The 15398-nt window shown below is 34.5% G+C and overlaps 2 protein-coding genes and 1 long non-coding RNA gene across 3 annotated transcripts; 2 read left to right on the forward strand and 1 right to left on the reverse strand.

The window, feature by feature from the left end:
* Positions 1-4827, forward strand: LOC107869453. Its single transcript, XR_007054715.1, has 3 exons — positions 1-488; positions 2738-3043; positions 3130-4827. It is a non-coding gene; the product is annotated as an uncharacterized LOC107869453 (long non-coding RNA).
* A 1939-nt stretch (positions 4828-6766) lies between these two features.
* On the reverse strand, positions 6767-7622 carry LOC124898089 (protein MAIN-LIKE 2-like). Its single transcript, XM_047411714.1, has 2 exons — positions 6972-7622; positions 6767-6856 (listed from the first exon to the last, which is right to left on the reverse strand). The coding sequence occupies exons 1-2, from the start codon at positions 7620-7622 to the stop codon at positions 6767-6769; spliced, it is 741 nt and encodes a 246-aa protein (XP_047267670.1).
* Positions 7623-8883: 1261 nt separating this feature from the next.
* LOC107867192 (MFP1 attachment factor 1) lies at positions 8884-9759 on the forward strand. Its single transcript, XM_016713329.2, has one exon. It carries the CDS (start codon positions 9116-9118, stop codon positions 9542-9544), a length of 429 nt encoding a protein of 142 aa, XP_016568815.1. The 5' UTR covers positions 8884-9115; the 3' UTR covers positions 9545-9759.
* Positions 9760-15398: the final 5639 nt, after the last annotated feature.

The raw sequence follows: 15398 nt of genomic DNA on the forward strand, positions 1-15398 counted from the left end.
AATAAATAATCTAGTGATATTAATATTTCCTTAGTCATATTTCTAAGATTAACTACTTAACTTATCCATATTTTATTAGTTTTAAATAAATTTCATCATTTTTATTTTGTTTAAATTATTACTAAAAAGAAAAAAAAAAAAGATAAAGTCAAATCCTAAAATCTACCCAACTCCCACGTTTCCCAATTATCCTACACCTCCTCTCCCACGTTCCCCACTATTACCCAACACAATATAACACACACAAACACACATACATCATTATATATATCATGTACACACGGACAACACAGTGGAGGCACGGATGAGAGAAAAGGAAAACAAAAGCAAAAAAAAAAAAAAAAAGGAATAAGTGAGAAAAAGATTGAAAAAATAAAGAAAAATCAAAGGAGAAGAGGAAAAGAAATTTGGGTTTGGAGTTTAGGATCTCTGTTTGAGTTTTTTGGTTCGACATAAAAGCTTCCCTTTTGATTTAATTCGTCATACAGGTTTTTATTTGATCCCATACTATTTATTTTGCAAGTTTTATTGTGAATCAAATCATGAATAAAGTTGTTTAGTTAGTTTCGCGTGTCATTTAGTTTTTGTGATTTGATTTATTATGTCACTATTCATTCTTGATATAAATTGTACGCTTAAGTCACTCTTGATCACTTTAAGGAAAACATAGTTGTTATTATTTGGTGCTAATTTGTGTACGAATACTGCCTTTCTAACGATGTATATCAATTAATGAATATCTAGATGACTACGAATTCAGTTAACCCGTTTGTTAGCAACTGTAATAGCTTACTTTCAAATATAGTATATATTTTTGGCTATGTTACAGTAAAAAAAAAAAAAAAATTATTAATTATATTTATTGCTTTGTCATTAGTTTTGTAAAGATTAAATGCTTAAATTTCTATAGCTAATAGTTATATAATATTCTACTTAGTCAAAAATAATGGGTCAACCCTTTATTAGTTTTAACATCAATAGTTTAATTTAGTTTTTTTTTCTCTGAAAACATGATCATTTTAGTCGAATAAAAAATTTAATTGTTTGAATTTGGGAAATAGCTCCAATACGTGCACTTCTAAGAGGCACTTGGGAGTAGGATTGGTACTAAATATGTATAATATAAGTTAATGTAGAAAGGTAGTATATAAATGATGGTAGTAAAATTTGAAACTAGTAAGACCCGTCCCTGGACTTTAATTTTATTTTGTTGTAAGTTAGAATGTTTAACAAGTTAATCCCACGAGATTTCCAGTTTGTGTTTTTTTTTATATAAAAAAAAAATAGATTGTTTGAGTTTTCTACAGATAACATGAAATGGATTCTGGACTACACATTTAAAAAAAAAAAAAATCATTGCCATGCGTAATTTTAAAAGGTGCAATTCTTATTATTATCTCAAGTGGATTCTCTCAATGATTTCTTTTCATGTCTACGGTTTCGATGCCTCGGGTATATTTAATGTTTTGGGATTACAATATTAAATAATGGTTGGGCTTGGAACGGTTCCTAAGGTCTAATCCTTATTTAGTGTGATGTAAATAAGGTAGTTGTATCAAGATCCCTCGCACTAAAGAAAATAAAAAGAGAGGGAAAATCCGTTTGTAAGGGAGCGAACTTGTAAAAGACCAAGGTTAGATTTTGATCAAAAGAAAATTTAAAGTTTAACATACAAGTGAAAATTAACGATGAGGTTGGAAAGCCCTGCTACCGACCATTCGTTGTAGTAAATTAACCTACCGTTTGAAGCCGATTGAATTGGGTTGGGTAGATTTTAAACCTATTAGGTGCTTCTTTAGACTAGGAAAATGGGAATGACTCATAAATGCTTCAAAAGCATGAGAAATGTATCAAAACTCGTGATAAGGCCAAAAAGTATTACTATCGGTAAACCACACATCAATACAGTTTTAAATAATTTAAAATAAATTCAAAGTAGAATGTAAGTAACTTTTAGGCCAACAAATATTATGTATCCAAAAGATTAATTTAATCCAGACATAAGTCATTAAAGCGACCGTGCTAGAACCACGGGACTCGAGGGGTGCCTAACACCTTCCTCTTGGTCAACAGAATTCCTTATCCGGATTCCTAGTTCGCAAACCAAAAAATAAAAATAAAGAGTCATTTCCTTTTGAATAGGGATTCAATAAGGTGACTTGGAACACCCAAACTCGATTCCAAGTGGCGACTCTGTAAATAAAATAATCCCTTTTCAAAACGTCACTTCAATTGGAAAAACCCATTTTCTCTAAAACCAACTCCCTAGCGGGGTCGGATGCGGTGAAAAACAGGGGTGTGACACAAGTCTCGATATATATGCGTCAATTGAACGTTGTCCTATCGTTCAAAAATCCACCGACAATGAATTTGATCTTTGTGATACATCACATTTATCGAATTTAAATGTTGATTCTTCAAGGAACATAGTCCAATATCAAAGAGTGGGAGAATTTGGTAGACACTCAAATGATATAAGTAATTTAAATACACAATGTGGTGGTTGGGTTGATATGCACTATGATAACTCTGATGGAAATGTGCATAATTTTGATATTGGGGGACCTAGCAATGCTCATATGCACATGCAAAATTTGAATTCTAGTCATCAGCAACATTCTTTTCTGCTGGAGTCAATCAATGGGTAAATATAAAAACTTTTTAAATTAAATTAATTTATAACTTATACTAATTATGTTTAACTTTTTTCTGTTTTATAAATGTAATGGTTTTGAAGGTACACTGACTCGGCCTACATATATTGTGGAAAATAATGATGATGTAGCTGATAATGAAGTGTGTGGATCAGACAGTGATGAACCTTCAGAATATGAATCAATGGATGATGTTGAAACGTCTGATGATGATAATATAATTGGAGAAGATGCAGCTCTGGTTGCTCGTAGTGTTAGTCATCCATCAATAGAAATTCCATATTTGGATAATACCGAAGAAAGCGCAGGAGATTTTGCGTACACATGTGATGATAGTTTCAATCAAGCTACTCTTTGGAATTTAAAGAATCCGGAATTCATTCAAACAGGTTAGATTTTTGCTAACTACAATTTTTAAAATAATTAATTTTATTTTTTTATCGACTAATACTTATTTGAATCTATATGTAATTAGGTATGTTATTCACAAATAAAAAACAAATGAAAGTTGTTGTGAGAATGTTTAGTCTTAAAAAAAGAAAGGAGTATATTTGTGATAGATCCAAAAGTAAGAGCTGGAGGATTATGTGCAAGCGTTACATATTTGGGATGCAATGGATGATTCGCTTTCGAGAGATTTCAGGTGGTATGTGGAAAGCAGGAAAATGATACAACCACATACTTGTCTGACTGATAACTACAAGAAAGATCATTTCAATCTAAACATCAATATGATTGTTGTTAGGTTGGTACCACATATTATGCAGAGCCCGAATATCAGTATTAAGGCGGTTCGAGAAGTCATCAAGTCAAAGCATTATTTTACTCTCAGTTATAGAAAAGCTCAAAGAGGTCGAAAAAAAGCATTTGTGATGGTATATGGAGATTTTGAAAGTTCTTTCAAAGCATTACCTCGCTACATGACTTCACTACAATATTTCAATCCCGGTACTGTTGTTGAATGGGAGCACTATTCTTAAACAATGCAGGGTAAGAAAATATTTAAATTTTTATTTTGGAATTTTAAACCGAGCATTGATGGTTTCAAATACCGCAGGCCCGTCATTTCAATAGACGGTACCCATCTTTATGGTTTGTACAATTTGAAACTATTAATTGCTGTTGGGATTGATACTAATGGTAATATTCTTCCGCTTGTATATGCTCTTGTTGCACGTGAAAGTTTTGAATCATGGTCATGGTTTCTTAAGTTATTATGGAGGCATGTTATCGGTGAGAGAAAAAAAATGGTTTCATTTCCGACCGTCATAAAAGAATATTACAATGTGTTCAGTCTTATGATTGGTTGAGTCCACCAAACACTTTTCATAGATTTTGTGTTCGACACTTGAAAGTCAATTTTAATTAAAAAAAATTGAATAGAGAGATCGAGAACTTAATGTGGTCGGCTTCCACGGAGCATCAAGAAAGGAAGTTTTTTCAAAGAATGGAACAAATTAAGATATTGTCCCCTGCAACATATATGTGGTTAGATAAATTTTCGCTAGATAAATGGACAATGTATAAGGATGATGGTCGTAGATGGGGTGCCATGACAACAAATGTATCCGAGTCATATAATGGTTTGTTGAAGAAAGTTCGGGGGCTTCCAGTGACTGCTATGGTTTGCATGACTTTTAAAGCTCTTATTGACCGTTTTGTGGAACGAAGCAATCTTGCTGATGCTTTATTACAAAATAATAATCTATGGCCTCCTGCCGTTGAAAACAAATTCTTAGATTATTGGGATAGAGCGCAATCGCACTGACATGATGACTTGTCAAACTGGTGATGGGGTATTTGAGATTCTTACTTTTGCATGTGATGGTAAGGGTGGAAATGTCCACACAGTTACTGCCAAGAAAAAAATATGTTCTTTTGAAAAATGGAAGAATTATCACATGCCATGCTCACATTGTATTAAGTTTTGTGGCATTCGTGGCATCGAACCTAATACATATGTTAGCAAGTACTACAGCATCAAGCTATACAAACAAACGTATAGTGGTAAAATTTACCCCGTGAGTAATGAACGATATTGGCCGCCAGCCCCATTTGCTTTAGTTGCAAACGTTGAATATATGCGGACATCTGGTGTTGAAGAAAGAACCCGACTTAAGAATGATATGGATATTGCTCCAACTCGCATGGCTAGAAAGTGTAGTATTTGCAAAGAAACAGGTCACACTAAGGCACGTTGTCCTGGACGAGCTTAGTAGTTTGTGATTTTCATATATTATTATTTTATGTTGTGTTATTAGTCTATATGTAGTATTTTTCATGTAATATGTCTTATAAAATAATCTACTGCTAGCTAATTTATGTTTGTTGGCTTGACAAGGGAATTGAACATAATAATATAAAATTTTATGACGGTGTAACTTTAAATTCATCTAAACATAACAAAAATTGCATAATTTACCATTAGCCTACCTAAATAACACTAGAAAAAAATTAGCCTACCTAAATTACACTAGAAAAAATTAACCTACCTAAATTTGGTCTTTTGAAGCTACGACCAACAAAACTTTTGATTAATTTTGTCTCCCAACGTGATCATGACGACTACCCATGCCACAATAAGTTGGTACGTGTGGCCTAGTTGATCTTCGACGATCATTTTCTCTCGTAACCTACAAAAAATTTTTAAAGGTAAGATTATTTAAGACTACAAATAAAATGAAGTATGTAAATTAAGAAATGACATCATACATGTGGTTGAGAAGTTTCTGCATTGGACATTGTTGCCTGTAATAACATGAAATATAATTAAATAAATAATAATTAATTAATTGATTATAAATTATTAAATATATTATACTAATTACCGACTCACATCAGAAAAGCTTAACGCCTCATTAAATGGAGAGTTATTCATGAAAAATTCACGCATTCCTGATTGGGGAGCATGATGAAATTCACTTAATTGCGCAAAATCATATTGCACAACGGGTGGCGTTACAAAACCAATTGTTTCTTCGCGTGAAAAATCAGTGACAGCTGTTGAGGGTTCACCAAATTCAAACATAGGATAATACGCCTCGGTAGTAGTAGCTAAAGACAAGCCAAAATTATCATGTGGTTCTTCACTACGATCTGCCATACTACTACGACCACCTCTTCTACCCTAACGCGTACTATCTCTAGATTCAGATTGACGTCTCTGACGGCGAACTTGCACTGGTGGTAATTCCGCAGATTGAGTCGGTAGTGCATAATTAGGAGCAAAGCTCAATCGTGTTCATAGATAGGCAGAATTCATTGATTCCGAAGAAATACGGGCAAATTCTGATGCAAATTCATACATCTCGCTAGTTGCTATTGAATCACGTAAAATCAATTGAGTCATCCGATAAATGATTTCATGTCCCATAGCCTAAAAATACAAAATAAAAATGATCATTGACATGTATTAAAAAGACCACTGACGTGTATTAAGGTTTTTTGAATATACGTACCAAGGCCTCATGTCTGCCTGTCATATGTTGGTATCCTCTTTGAACAACATGCTCTGGATTTCCAATTAACATGCGAGCATGATTACAATATCAATGAATATACTCTAATTGATTGTTTATATGATGGGGCTCAAAAATATATTCCCGACGTGTATCTCACATATTTTTTGTTTCGTTATAATTTAAAACTTCTTGTGTTATTCTATTTCGGTTATCACGCTTAAATGTTGTTCGTGAAAATGAGTACACGGTCCAGGTACATGCTGGAGATAACCAAATTGTCCAACAACCCGATCAACCATATGCCACTCGCGAACTATTCCACAAATAAGTGGCACTCTAACCATCTAAATAGGTTCTCCTCTCTGACACCACACGGACAATTCATTGAGTATTTCTTCTGAATAGAGCTCTCGAATAAACTATAAAATAAATAGATTGTTATAAAACACAGTAATTATACATAAGAAAATCTATTAGTGACAAATATGGTACTTTTCAATTCTTACATTATAATTTTTTTTTATCAACATGACAAATCATGAGTATTAAAACTTCAATTACCTGCTCAATAGTTAGGTTATTCAGGACATCTCTAATTATGACAAGTATGTTTCTCGCTTCATTATCATGAACTATACCTCATCTCCACTTTCATGCAAGTAGAGCCGAGGCCTCATGATGGTTTGCCCACAGAGGGTGTGGTGCTGGCTGAAGTGGAATAATACGCTCCCATGCCCATACCTAAAAAAATATAAAATCAACTAATTTTAATAACACAATAAAATTAAGTAGTACAAATTTTAAAACACAAATATTAAGTTTCACGCACGTGGACTAAGGCAAGAAATCCACATACATCACTAGAAGAAGACATGGATGCACTACATAAAGAATAGTATAAAAATGACAATACGGCTGCGCCCCAAGCCTTTGGCGACATTCCATTTAAGTCTTGCAAGTCGATTAAATAGTCCAAAGATATTTTAGAATTAGACTTGTCAGGAAATAATGTACCTCCACACAACCATAATAGGTACAACCTAACTCTCTGTTGCACCTCAATTTCGGGAGTATCATCAGTGATATCATCTAACTCTTTTACATATGCATCTAATTTAGATACAAGTATTCTTCTAATTCCACAAAAGCAATCTAGTGGAGGTTCCCATCCTGTTAAGTCACGCATCATTTGTCGTTTAGCTACAATTCCTAAATCGGTAGAGCCTTCTAGAAGTATAGGATTCCCATCTACAACCATTCCAAACATAATTTCAATATCCTGTAATGTAATAGTGGTCTCACCAATTCGCAAGTGAAATGTGTGAGTTTCGGGGTGCCACCTCTCAATCAATGCACTTATAAGTCCAACATCGTATGGAATGTTTCCTACTTCTACAATTCCTCTAAATCTACAAAAACTTAAATATTGAAGGATTCGATAATGCAATGGACGCTCCTGTATGTGCAACCAAAATTTAGTATCGGCACGACGTGTATTTAAACACATATCTTGTCCATTGATGTCCCAAATTTTTTGGGATCGATGTTTTGCTTGTAATTTTAATAAAGATTATTTAAAGAATATAAAATTTGAGTTTAAGAACTCGATGTAATATTTTTATACTTCACAATAAAAATAACGTAAAAACTATAGATTAACATACCTTATAATTGATGCCTTAACTTGTATTTTGATTAAATATTTGTAATTTTTTTTCAGTTTAAAATTTTTTCGTATGAACATATGAATTACTTCCAACTGAATATATAGACGGAATTTAGATGCAAACAGATATTTATTCACGTGCAAACATTACTTTTTTTTAAAAAAAAATGCAGCACAAACATTTCAAAGGCTGCATGGATTACATCAATAGTGGAGGAATCTTTTTACTTTTCAAAGGCTGCACGAATATACTCAAGGATGCACACACTTTTTGATTCAAGGATGCACACTTTTTTTAATTCACATGGGAACAGTAATCTTGGCAGCAAGTCGCCTCACTATCAGCAACATATAAGTCGTTGTTGACCCAGTGATTTATTAATTGTTGTGGGCCCGGCGATATAAGTCGCTGGATCCGTAACGATTTGTCCGTTTTGGTATTTTTTAAAATTAATTATCCGTTTTGGTATTTTTAATAAAAAAATAGCCCTTTTGGCTCCGGACTCTTTTATGCATATACATATTTAATAGAACTATACAATTTCTCTATATATATCTTATATAGATACATATTCTATTTAACAATTATATTATTTTTATATAATTTAATTATTATTATTTCTAAAAAATTAAAAAAACAGAATATTTGATCAGTTAAAAAATTTATAGCAAAAAAAAAATTGAAATATTTTTTAAAGGATTAAATTGCCCAAGTTGAATACTATATCAGTATTGTATATGGACTGTATATGGACTACGTAGGTCAAAATGATCCAAATTCGGAATGACTATAACGTAAATAGTATATTCGACTGGCTACTTTTTGAAAAGTTTTTAAATTTGAGCCATTATTTTAAAAAGTGCTATAAAGTGTCCTTTTCCCATATTTATATGTATAAAAATTATATACAAGATAAGTAGAAATAATATAGAACAAGCCAGCAAATTGAAAATTTTAAAACGTGAAATTTAAATTCTATAGCCATTTCGTGAAAATAGTTTAATTTAAAGTTTCATTTTTATACTTTTCCTTTTATGAAAATTACCCAGAAAAATTGGTGAAATGAAACATCACCACTTTCGATGCAACACATTTTGGGCTACACATCGGCCCACAGATTAGCCCATCTTTCATCATAATCACAGCATTCGAGATCCACCTCTTTATTCGCGAATCACATTAATCCCATGAATTAATTTCATCATTAATTCTCCCCCTATATATTTCCCCGATCCCTTTTTCATTCATCTCATTTCCCACCAGCAAGCACTAGAAACTTCTAGAACACCCTAATCTTCTACATCACAGCTCCACCAGTCCACCACCATCATCAATGGCGGAAATCGATTCACCTCAATCCCCAGAATCCCAAATCAAACCCTCTACCATTTCCTTCAGCATTTGGCCACCAACTCAACGTACTCGTGACGCTGTAATCAACCGCCTCATCGAGTCTCTATCAACACCTTCAATTCTCTCTAAGCGTTACGGAACGCTCCCACAAGACGAGGCTTCCGATGCCGCTAGGAGAATTGAAGAGGAAGCTTTCGTTGCTGCTGGATCTACCGCCAACGGTAACGATGACGGAATTGAGATACTTGAGGTTTATTCAAAGGAGATAAGCAAACGGATGATTGAAACGGTTAAGTCCAGATCTGCTCCTGCTGCTGAGAGTGAGGTTGAGAGCAAAGCGCTCGAGGCGCCGGCTGTTGCCGAGGAGTCATCTACTGGGGAAGTCGAGTCCGTTGAGACTGAGCCTTGAAGAGGTTCACTGAGGTTATTTTGTTTATTGTTGTTTTGTTACATACCTAGGGTTCGGATAATTCAGCTACTTTTATGTTGTCTGTGGATTGTTAAGGCGGTACAATGTAATGTTAGATATTTTGAAATTGCCTTTATCTGAAGGTGGTTGATGGAGAATGTTTGGATTTTGGCATTGCATTGTTATATTTCCTTTTTAAGGCCTGTTGATGTGCATATTATTGACTCTGTATGTGTTTTATGCTTCTGGGAGTTAGCTGGAATTGGTGGATGCGTGTTATTTTGTACCTATTTTTATATGTTTCATAGTTCATTTTTATTAGTTTTGATGCTGAGCCGGGGTCTATCGGAAACAACCTCTCTACTTCATCTGAGGTAGTGTTATGAACTGCGTACACTTTACCTTCCCAGACCCCAGACCCAACTTTGTGGTAATACACTAGGTATGTTGTTGTTGTTGTATAGTTCATTTCTTAGCATGGCCCTTGATAGGAGGGTGTGGAGGTTAAGAATTATGATAGTAAGTTAGTAAGTAATCGAGTGCTTTGCTTTCCCATTTTTGTAGTATTGTTGTTTTGTTAAATATTTGCGTCTGCAGTGAGAAAATATCTAGGGTTCGGCTAATTCAACTTCTTACAAGCTGCATTAACTCAGGAATAAACTTATGCTGTCTGTGGATTGTTAAATGTAATGTTAGATACCTTGAAATTGCTATATTAAGGTGGTTGATGGTAATGTTGGGATTTTGGTGTTAGTTTGTTTATTTTTCCTTTTAATGCCGGTTGATCTGCATGCTATTGACTGTATTTGTTTTATGATTGCGGGAGTTGGCTGGAACTAGTGGATGTATGTTTTTGTTTACATCATTTTTATCTGTTTCGTAGTTCATTTAGTTTTCTTCGGTTCATCGAGGATTGATAGGAGGGAGTGGAGGTTGAGAGTTAGGTTAGTAGGTAGTCGAGTGCTTTGCTTTCCAATTCTTGGAGAATTAGTTGTAGTCTTGTATTTTCTTATTCTTAGATTGTTATTTCTATTGGTTCTTTCCCTAGCCTTGTTCATTGTGTTTTCTTCTTGTTATTCCTGCTTGTGCCTGATGTTGTCTTTTTCATTTGTTTTGAGCCGAGGGTTTATCGGAAACAACCTTTCTTTGTTTTTAAGGAAGAGATGAGGTTTGTTTCACTCTATCCTCCCTAGATCCCACTTGTTGGATCACACTACGTATGTTGTTGTAGTTCATTTATTGGTAGTCTTCTTCGGCCCATTGTGTTTTAGAAATTCTGGGTACAATAGGCTGTATGAACTCTCCGTTTTATGTTAAGCTTGTGCGAGAATAAATGTATATAGATTGCTTACCACTGATATAAAGATATTGAGTTGAATCTATGAGAGAATCATAGGGAACATATGCAAATAGTAAAACTAAAAGAAAGAAGTCAGAGTTTTTAAATAGTGAAATTCCGTTCACTCAGGTTAAATGGTTAGATAATAGAGTAGGGAAAGAATGGAGCTTTTATTTTTGCTACAAAGTTGGTCCTTCTATATTTGGATATGAAGTCCATATATAGATCTAGATCTTTCTATTGATTGTTATATCTATTACGAACTGATATTGAGTAATTGATGTTGATATGGTTTCAAGCTATGTTGCTCGGACTCTTCAAAAATCTCATTGGGTACATGTCGGATCCTTCAAAAGTAGTGCATTTTTTAAGGATCCGACATGGGCATGGCCACACTTTTGGAGAGTTCGAGGCTTCGAGCAACTTAGGTTTTAAGATATATGAACAAGATTTAGCCATATAAGTAAATAGATGAGTAGGGAGGACAAGCAGCTAAAAAAGTTGTGAGATGTCCTCTTAAAACAGTAGATTCTTGATGAAGAAGGTAAAGACAAATTGGGAGAATTTTGTTGTTTCAATTCTAGAAAGTGAGTTATCTATAGCTTTTTATTAATTATTTACTTTCTAGCTATAGTACTGAGCTTAGACGTGCATAATTTTCTTTAATGAGGCTAGTATATTTTGTTTGCTTCCCTGTATGCTGGCAGATTTTGAAGTGCAATTAATAAGGTGAAGTGCCCTGGTAGATATTGAAATGCAATTAATAAGGTGAAGAATGCTTCCAAATTCGCATTGGACTCCCTATATGCTTAGTTATTGTCTCCTTGCACATTATAGAGAATGTGATAAGCTTTGGGTCCAATTAAAATTGATTTGGATACATCAAATTTCAGATTGTCATGGGCAATGTTTCAAAAGGCGACAAGGGTCTACTTCGCCACAAGGCGAGGCACTCAGCTTTTTGATGTGCGGTGCCAATTAATACCAAAAAATTTAAATATTTAATTGCATATAAAATAATAAAAATTTTAATAATAACAACATATTAGCAAATATTTTAATTAGTACATAATATAACTAAATTAGAGAAAAGTTTAAAACTTTAAGTCTATTGTTTAAGCAAATAGGATTCAGAAATCGTGAGAAAAAATAGAGTAAAAGTCAAAGTAGTGAGAAAAATAATAGAGGAAGAAATACCTTTGAAGAAGGGAAAAAGGGAAGAAGAAATTTGAAAAAGTAAAGAAGAAATAGGTATTGGTTGGACTCTGGATTCGTTAGAAAAGTTCTGACCGGTTGATGGAGAAATTTGGTCTCCGAAGAATTCTGGTCGGGGCGATTGGTTAGAGTCGCAATCACAGTCTAAGAGTGCAAGTGTGTAAATTTGAAAAGAAAATCCTAAATTAATCTTTTATCTTTTAAAACCTTAATTTAAAAAAAAAATACGAAAGACAATGCTTTTCTCGCTATTTGTCACCATGGCGTTGCATTTTAAAGATGACATCCTCACGAAGCTAATCGGCGATGAAGGTTCGCCTCGCCTCGCCTCTCACTATTGGCGACGAGGTGATTGCCTTTCACAACACTGGTCATGTTGTGAAAGGCAAGGTGACCCTCATTGCCTATTAGCTTTGTGGCGATGTCATCTTCAAAAAGGCAACACCATGGCGAGAAAGGCATCGCCTTTTGTATTTTAAAAAAAAAAAACTTAGGGTTTTAAAAGATAAAGGCTGATTTAGGGTTTTCTTTCCAAATTTGCACTCTTAGAATGTGAGTGCAACTCCAATTGGTTGACTCGATCAGACTTCTCCGGAGAACATATTTCTCCGGCGACCAGCTAGACTTTTCCGACGACTCCAAAGTCCAGTCAGTATCTTTTTCTTTTTTAGATTTCTTCTTCCTCTGTTTTTTTTCTCCTCCTTCGAGTTACTTCTTCCTCTATTATTTTTTTACTGTTTTGACTTCTGTACTATGTTTTTCCTTACTGTTTCTGAATTTTATTTTGTTTAGACAATAGGCGTAAAGTTCTAAAACTCTTTTCTAGTTTAGTTATATTATATACTATTTGTTAATATGTTATTGCTATTGAGATTTTTATTATTACATATGCAATTAAATGTTTTAATTTTTTTGTATTAATTGGCGCTACACTTCAAAAAGGCGAGCTCCTCGCCTTGTGGCGAGGCAGACCTTTGTCGCCTTTTGCCGTCAAAAACATTGTCGTACACACTACCCTCTCCAGAACCCACCGTGGGATTACACGGAACATGTTATTGTAGTTCATTTATTGGTGTTCTTCTTCGGTACATTGTGTTTTAACCTTCATGTTTTGGAAATTCTGGGTACGTATACTGTGTGAACTCTCAGTTTTATGTCAAGTTTGTGCAAGAATAAATATATCGATTGCTTACCACTGATAAATAGATATTAAGTTTGAGAAATGATATAGAACATATATGTGAATGGCATAACAACAAGAAAGAGCTCGAGTTTTTCAAGAGTGAACTTCCATTCACTCAGGTTACATTGTCAGATAACATTATAGGGACAACGTGGTGCTTTTGTTGTTGCAACAAAGTTGGTCCTCCTATATCTAGACTAGATATGAAGTCCATGTCTAGATCTTTCTATCATAGATCTATTAGGAAATGATACTGAGTAAGTGATGTTGATATGGTTTCAAGATCTATGAACGAGAGAAATTCCTAAGTAGCAGTTTAAGTGAATAGATGAGTAGAGAAGACAGTCATCTAAAGAAGTCGTGAGATGTCCTCTTGAAACAGTAGATCTTTTAAAAGATAAGACAAATTTGCTGGGAGAGTTCTTTTGTTTCAAGTCTAGAAAGTGAGTTATCAATAGCTTTCTATTTTTTATCTACTTTATAGATATAGTATTGGAGCTTAAACATGCATATCCTTTTATGAGGCTGGTGCGTGCTGTTTGCTTCCTATATTCTGGTAGATGCTGAGGTGCAATTAATAAGGTGAGGAGTACTTGTATTATAAATTTGTGCGCAGTCTATACTTATTTGTAAGAATGTGGTAAGACTTTGGGTCCCAGAAGACTTGATTTGGATACATCAAACTCCAGATTGTCACAGGGAGTAACTTACGTGAGCATTAGGTTAGAATCCTCCTTATTGAAGCTTTATTCATCTTTTTATCTTGGATTAAAGTAACAAACATTGTACTGGTCTTTAAGTTTTAACATAATGAAGCTTTAGATATTAGACTAGTTAGTGCAATTGAAATGTTCAGTTCATGAAACTTTTTAAGGTGGAGCCTATGAGAATGAGGCAGTGGTTGTTCTCCGAAAGTCTCGACTTTGGTTAAATACTCGGAAAATGAGTAGTTACTGCTGTGCGTGTTCGTTTTTGTATATTTGCCAAGATGTTTGTTGTTTGCTTCCCTTTACTGGTGGGACAAATTATTTTGAGATGTCATTAATGTGAATACAATGTGGTCTATTCTTTAACTTGACGCACATTAGGGAGAACCTGACGAAGCTAGATGAACTTCAGAGAGTTCGGAGAAAACAAGAACCTTAGGGAGAATGTGATGAACTTTGGGGATCAAGTGAAGTTGGTTTTCTGATTGGTATTGATCTATTGGGCGAGCCCAAAATTTTGACATAATCAGTAGTTGCTAATACGAATATTGCAAATGTGGATATTAACTCCATTCTAGCTCGTCTTATCTCGGGCCAAGGCGATAAACGAATTTGGACATGCTGAAAGCAACATTTGGTAGGTGGTAGTTGCTGCCCAGTGTTAGGCTTGGCATGTTTGACTTGTGCTTAATAACTTGTTTTGCTTATAGAGTTTTTTTTTTAATGAGGGAGGGGGGCCCTTACTTAGCCGTGATCGAGCAAAAAAGCCAGACAAGGGATTAAGCAGAAGTATCCGCTCCGCTCAGGCAAAGAAGAGTCTTTCCTTGGTTAAGCACCAGAGAAGTGTGTCCATGAGCTGTAGCAACGAGCGAGGGCCTCATGTTACCGCCTTTTACGTTCTCTCTCTTCTAAAGGGTTAACATATCTCCCATTTAATCCCCTTAATTTCCCTGTATATGTGGTGTGATCTAAAACACCTTGATTTCAGAGTAGTTCTTACTTTCTATCATGAGAATCTTGCCCTCCCAATTGCTAGAGAACTCAAATTACATAGAATACGCACGAAAGGAAAGCGGAGAAGATTATCATGTTTACTACTTTGTGGCCATTATTTGCAGTATATTAATTAATACCTACTTTAAATGCGGAACCTTTTGTTTCCTCGTGTGATCTACTAATCGCCTCTCTCTACTGCCTCCACAAAGGTAGAGGTAAGGTTTTCGTACACTTTTCCTCCTCAGATCCCATCAGTGGGATTACATTGACTATAATTTTTCATTCATTGAAGTTTGAACCTCATTCAAGATACAGAAGGTAATTCGTCCTAAAATGGAAGGCAAGTATACTAGATTTGCCAGACGAAGCACATCTTTTTGGAATTCCATGTTGGTAGAGAAAACTGTGAACCGT

The sequence above is a fragment of the Capsicum annuum genome, chromosome 4 (genome assembly GCF_002878395.1).
Source record: "Capsicum annuum cultivar UCD-10X-F1 chromosome 4, UCD10Xv1.1, whole genome shotgun sequence".
NCBI classification, from domain to species: domain Eukaryota; kingdom Viridiplantae; phylum Streptophyta; class Magnoliopsida; order Solanales; family Solanaceae; genus Capsicum; species Capsicum annuum.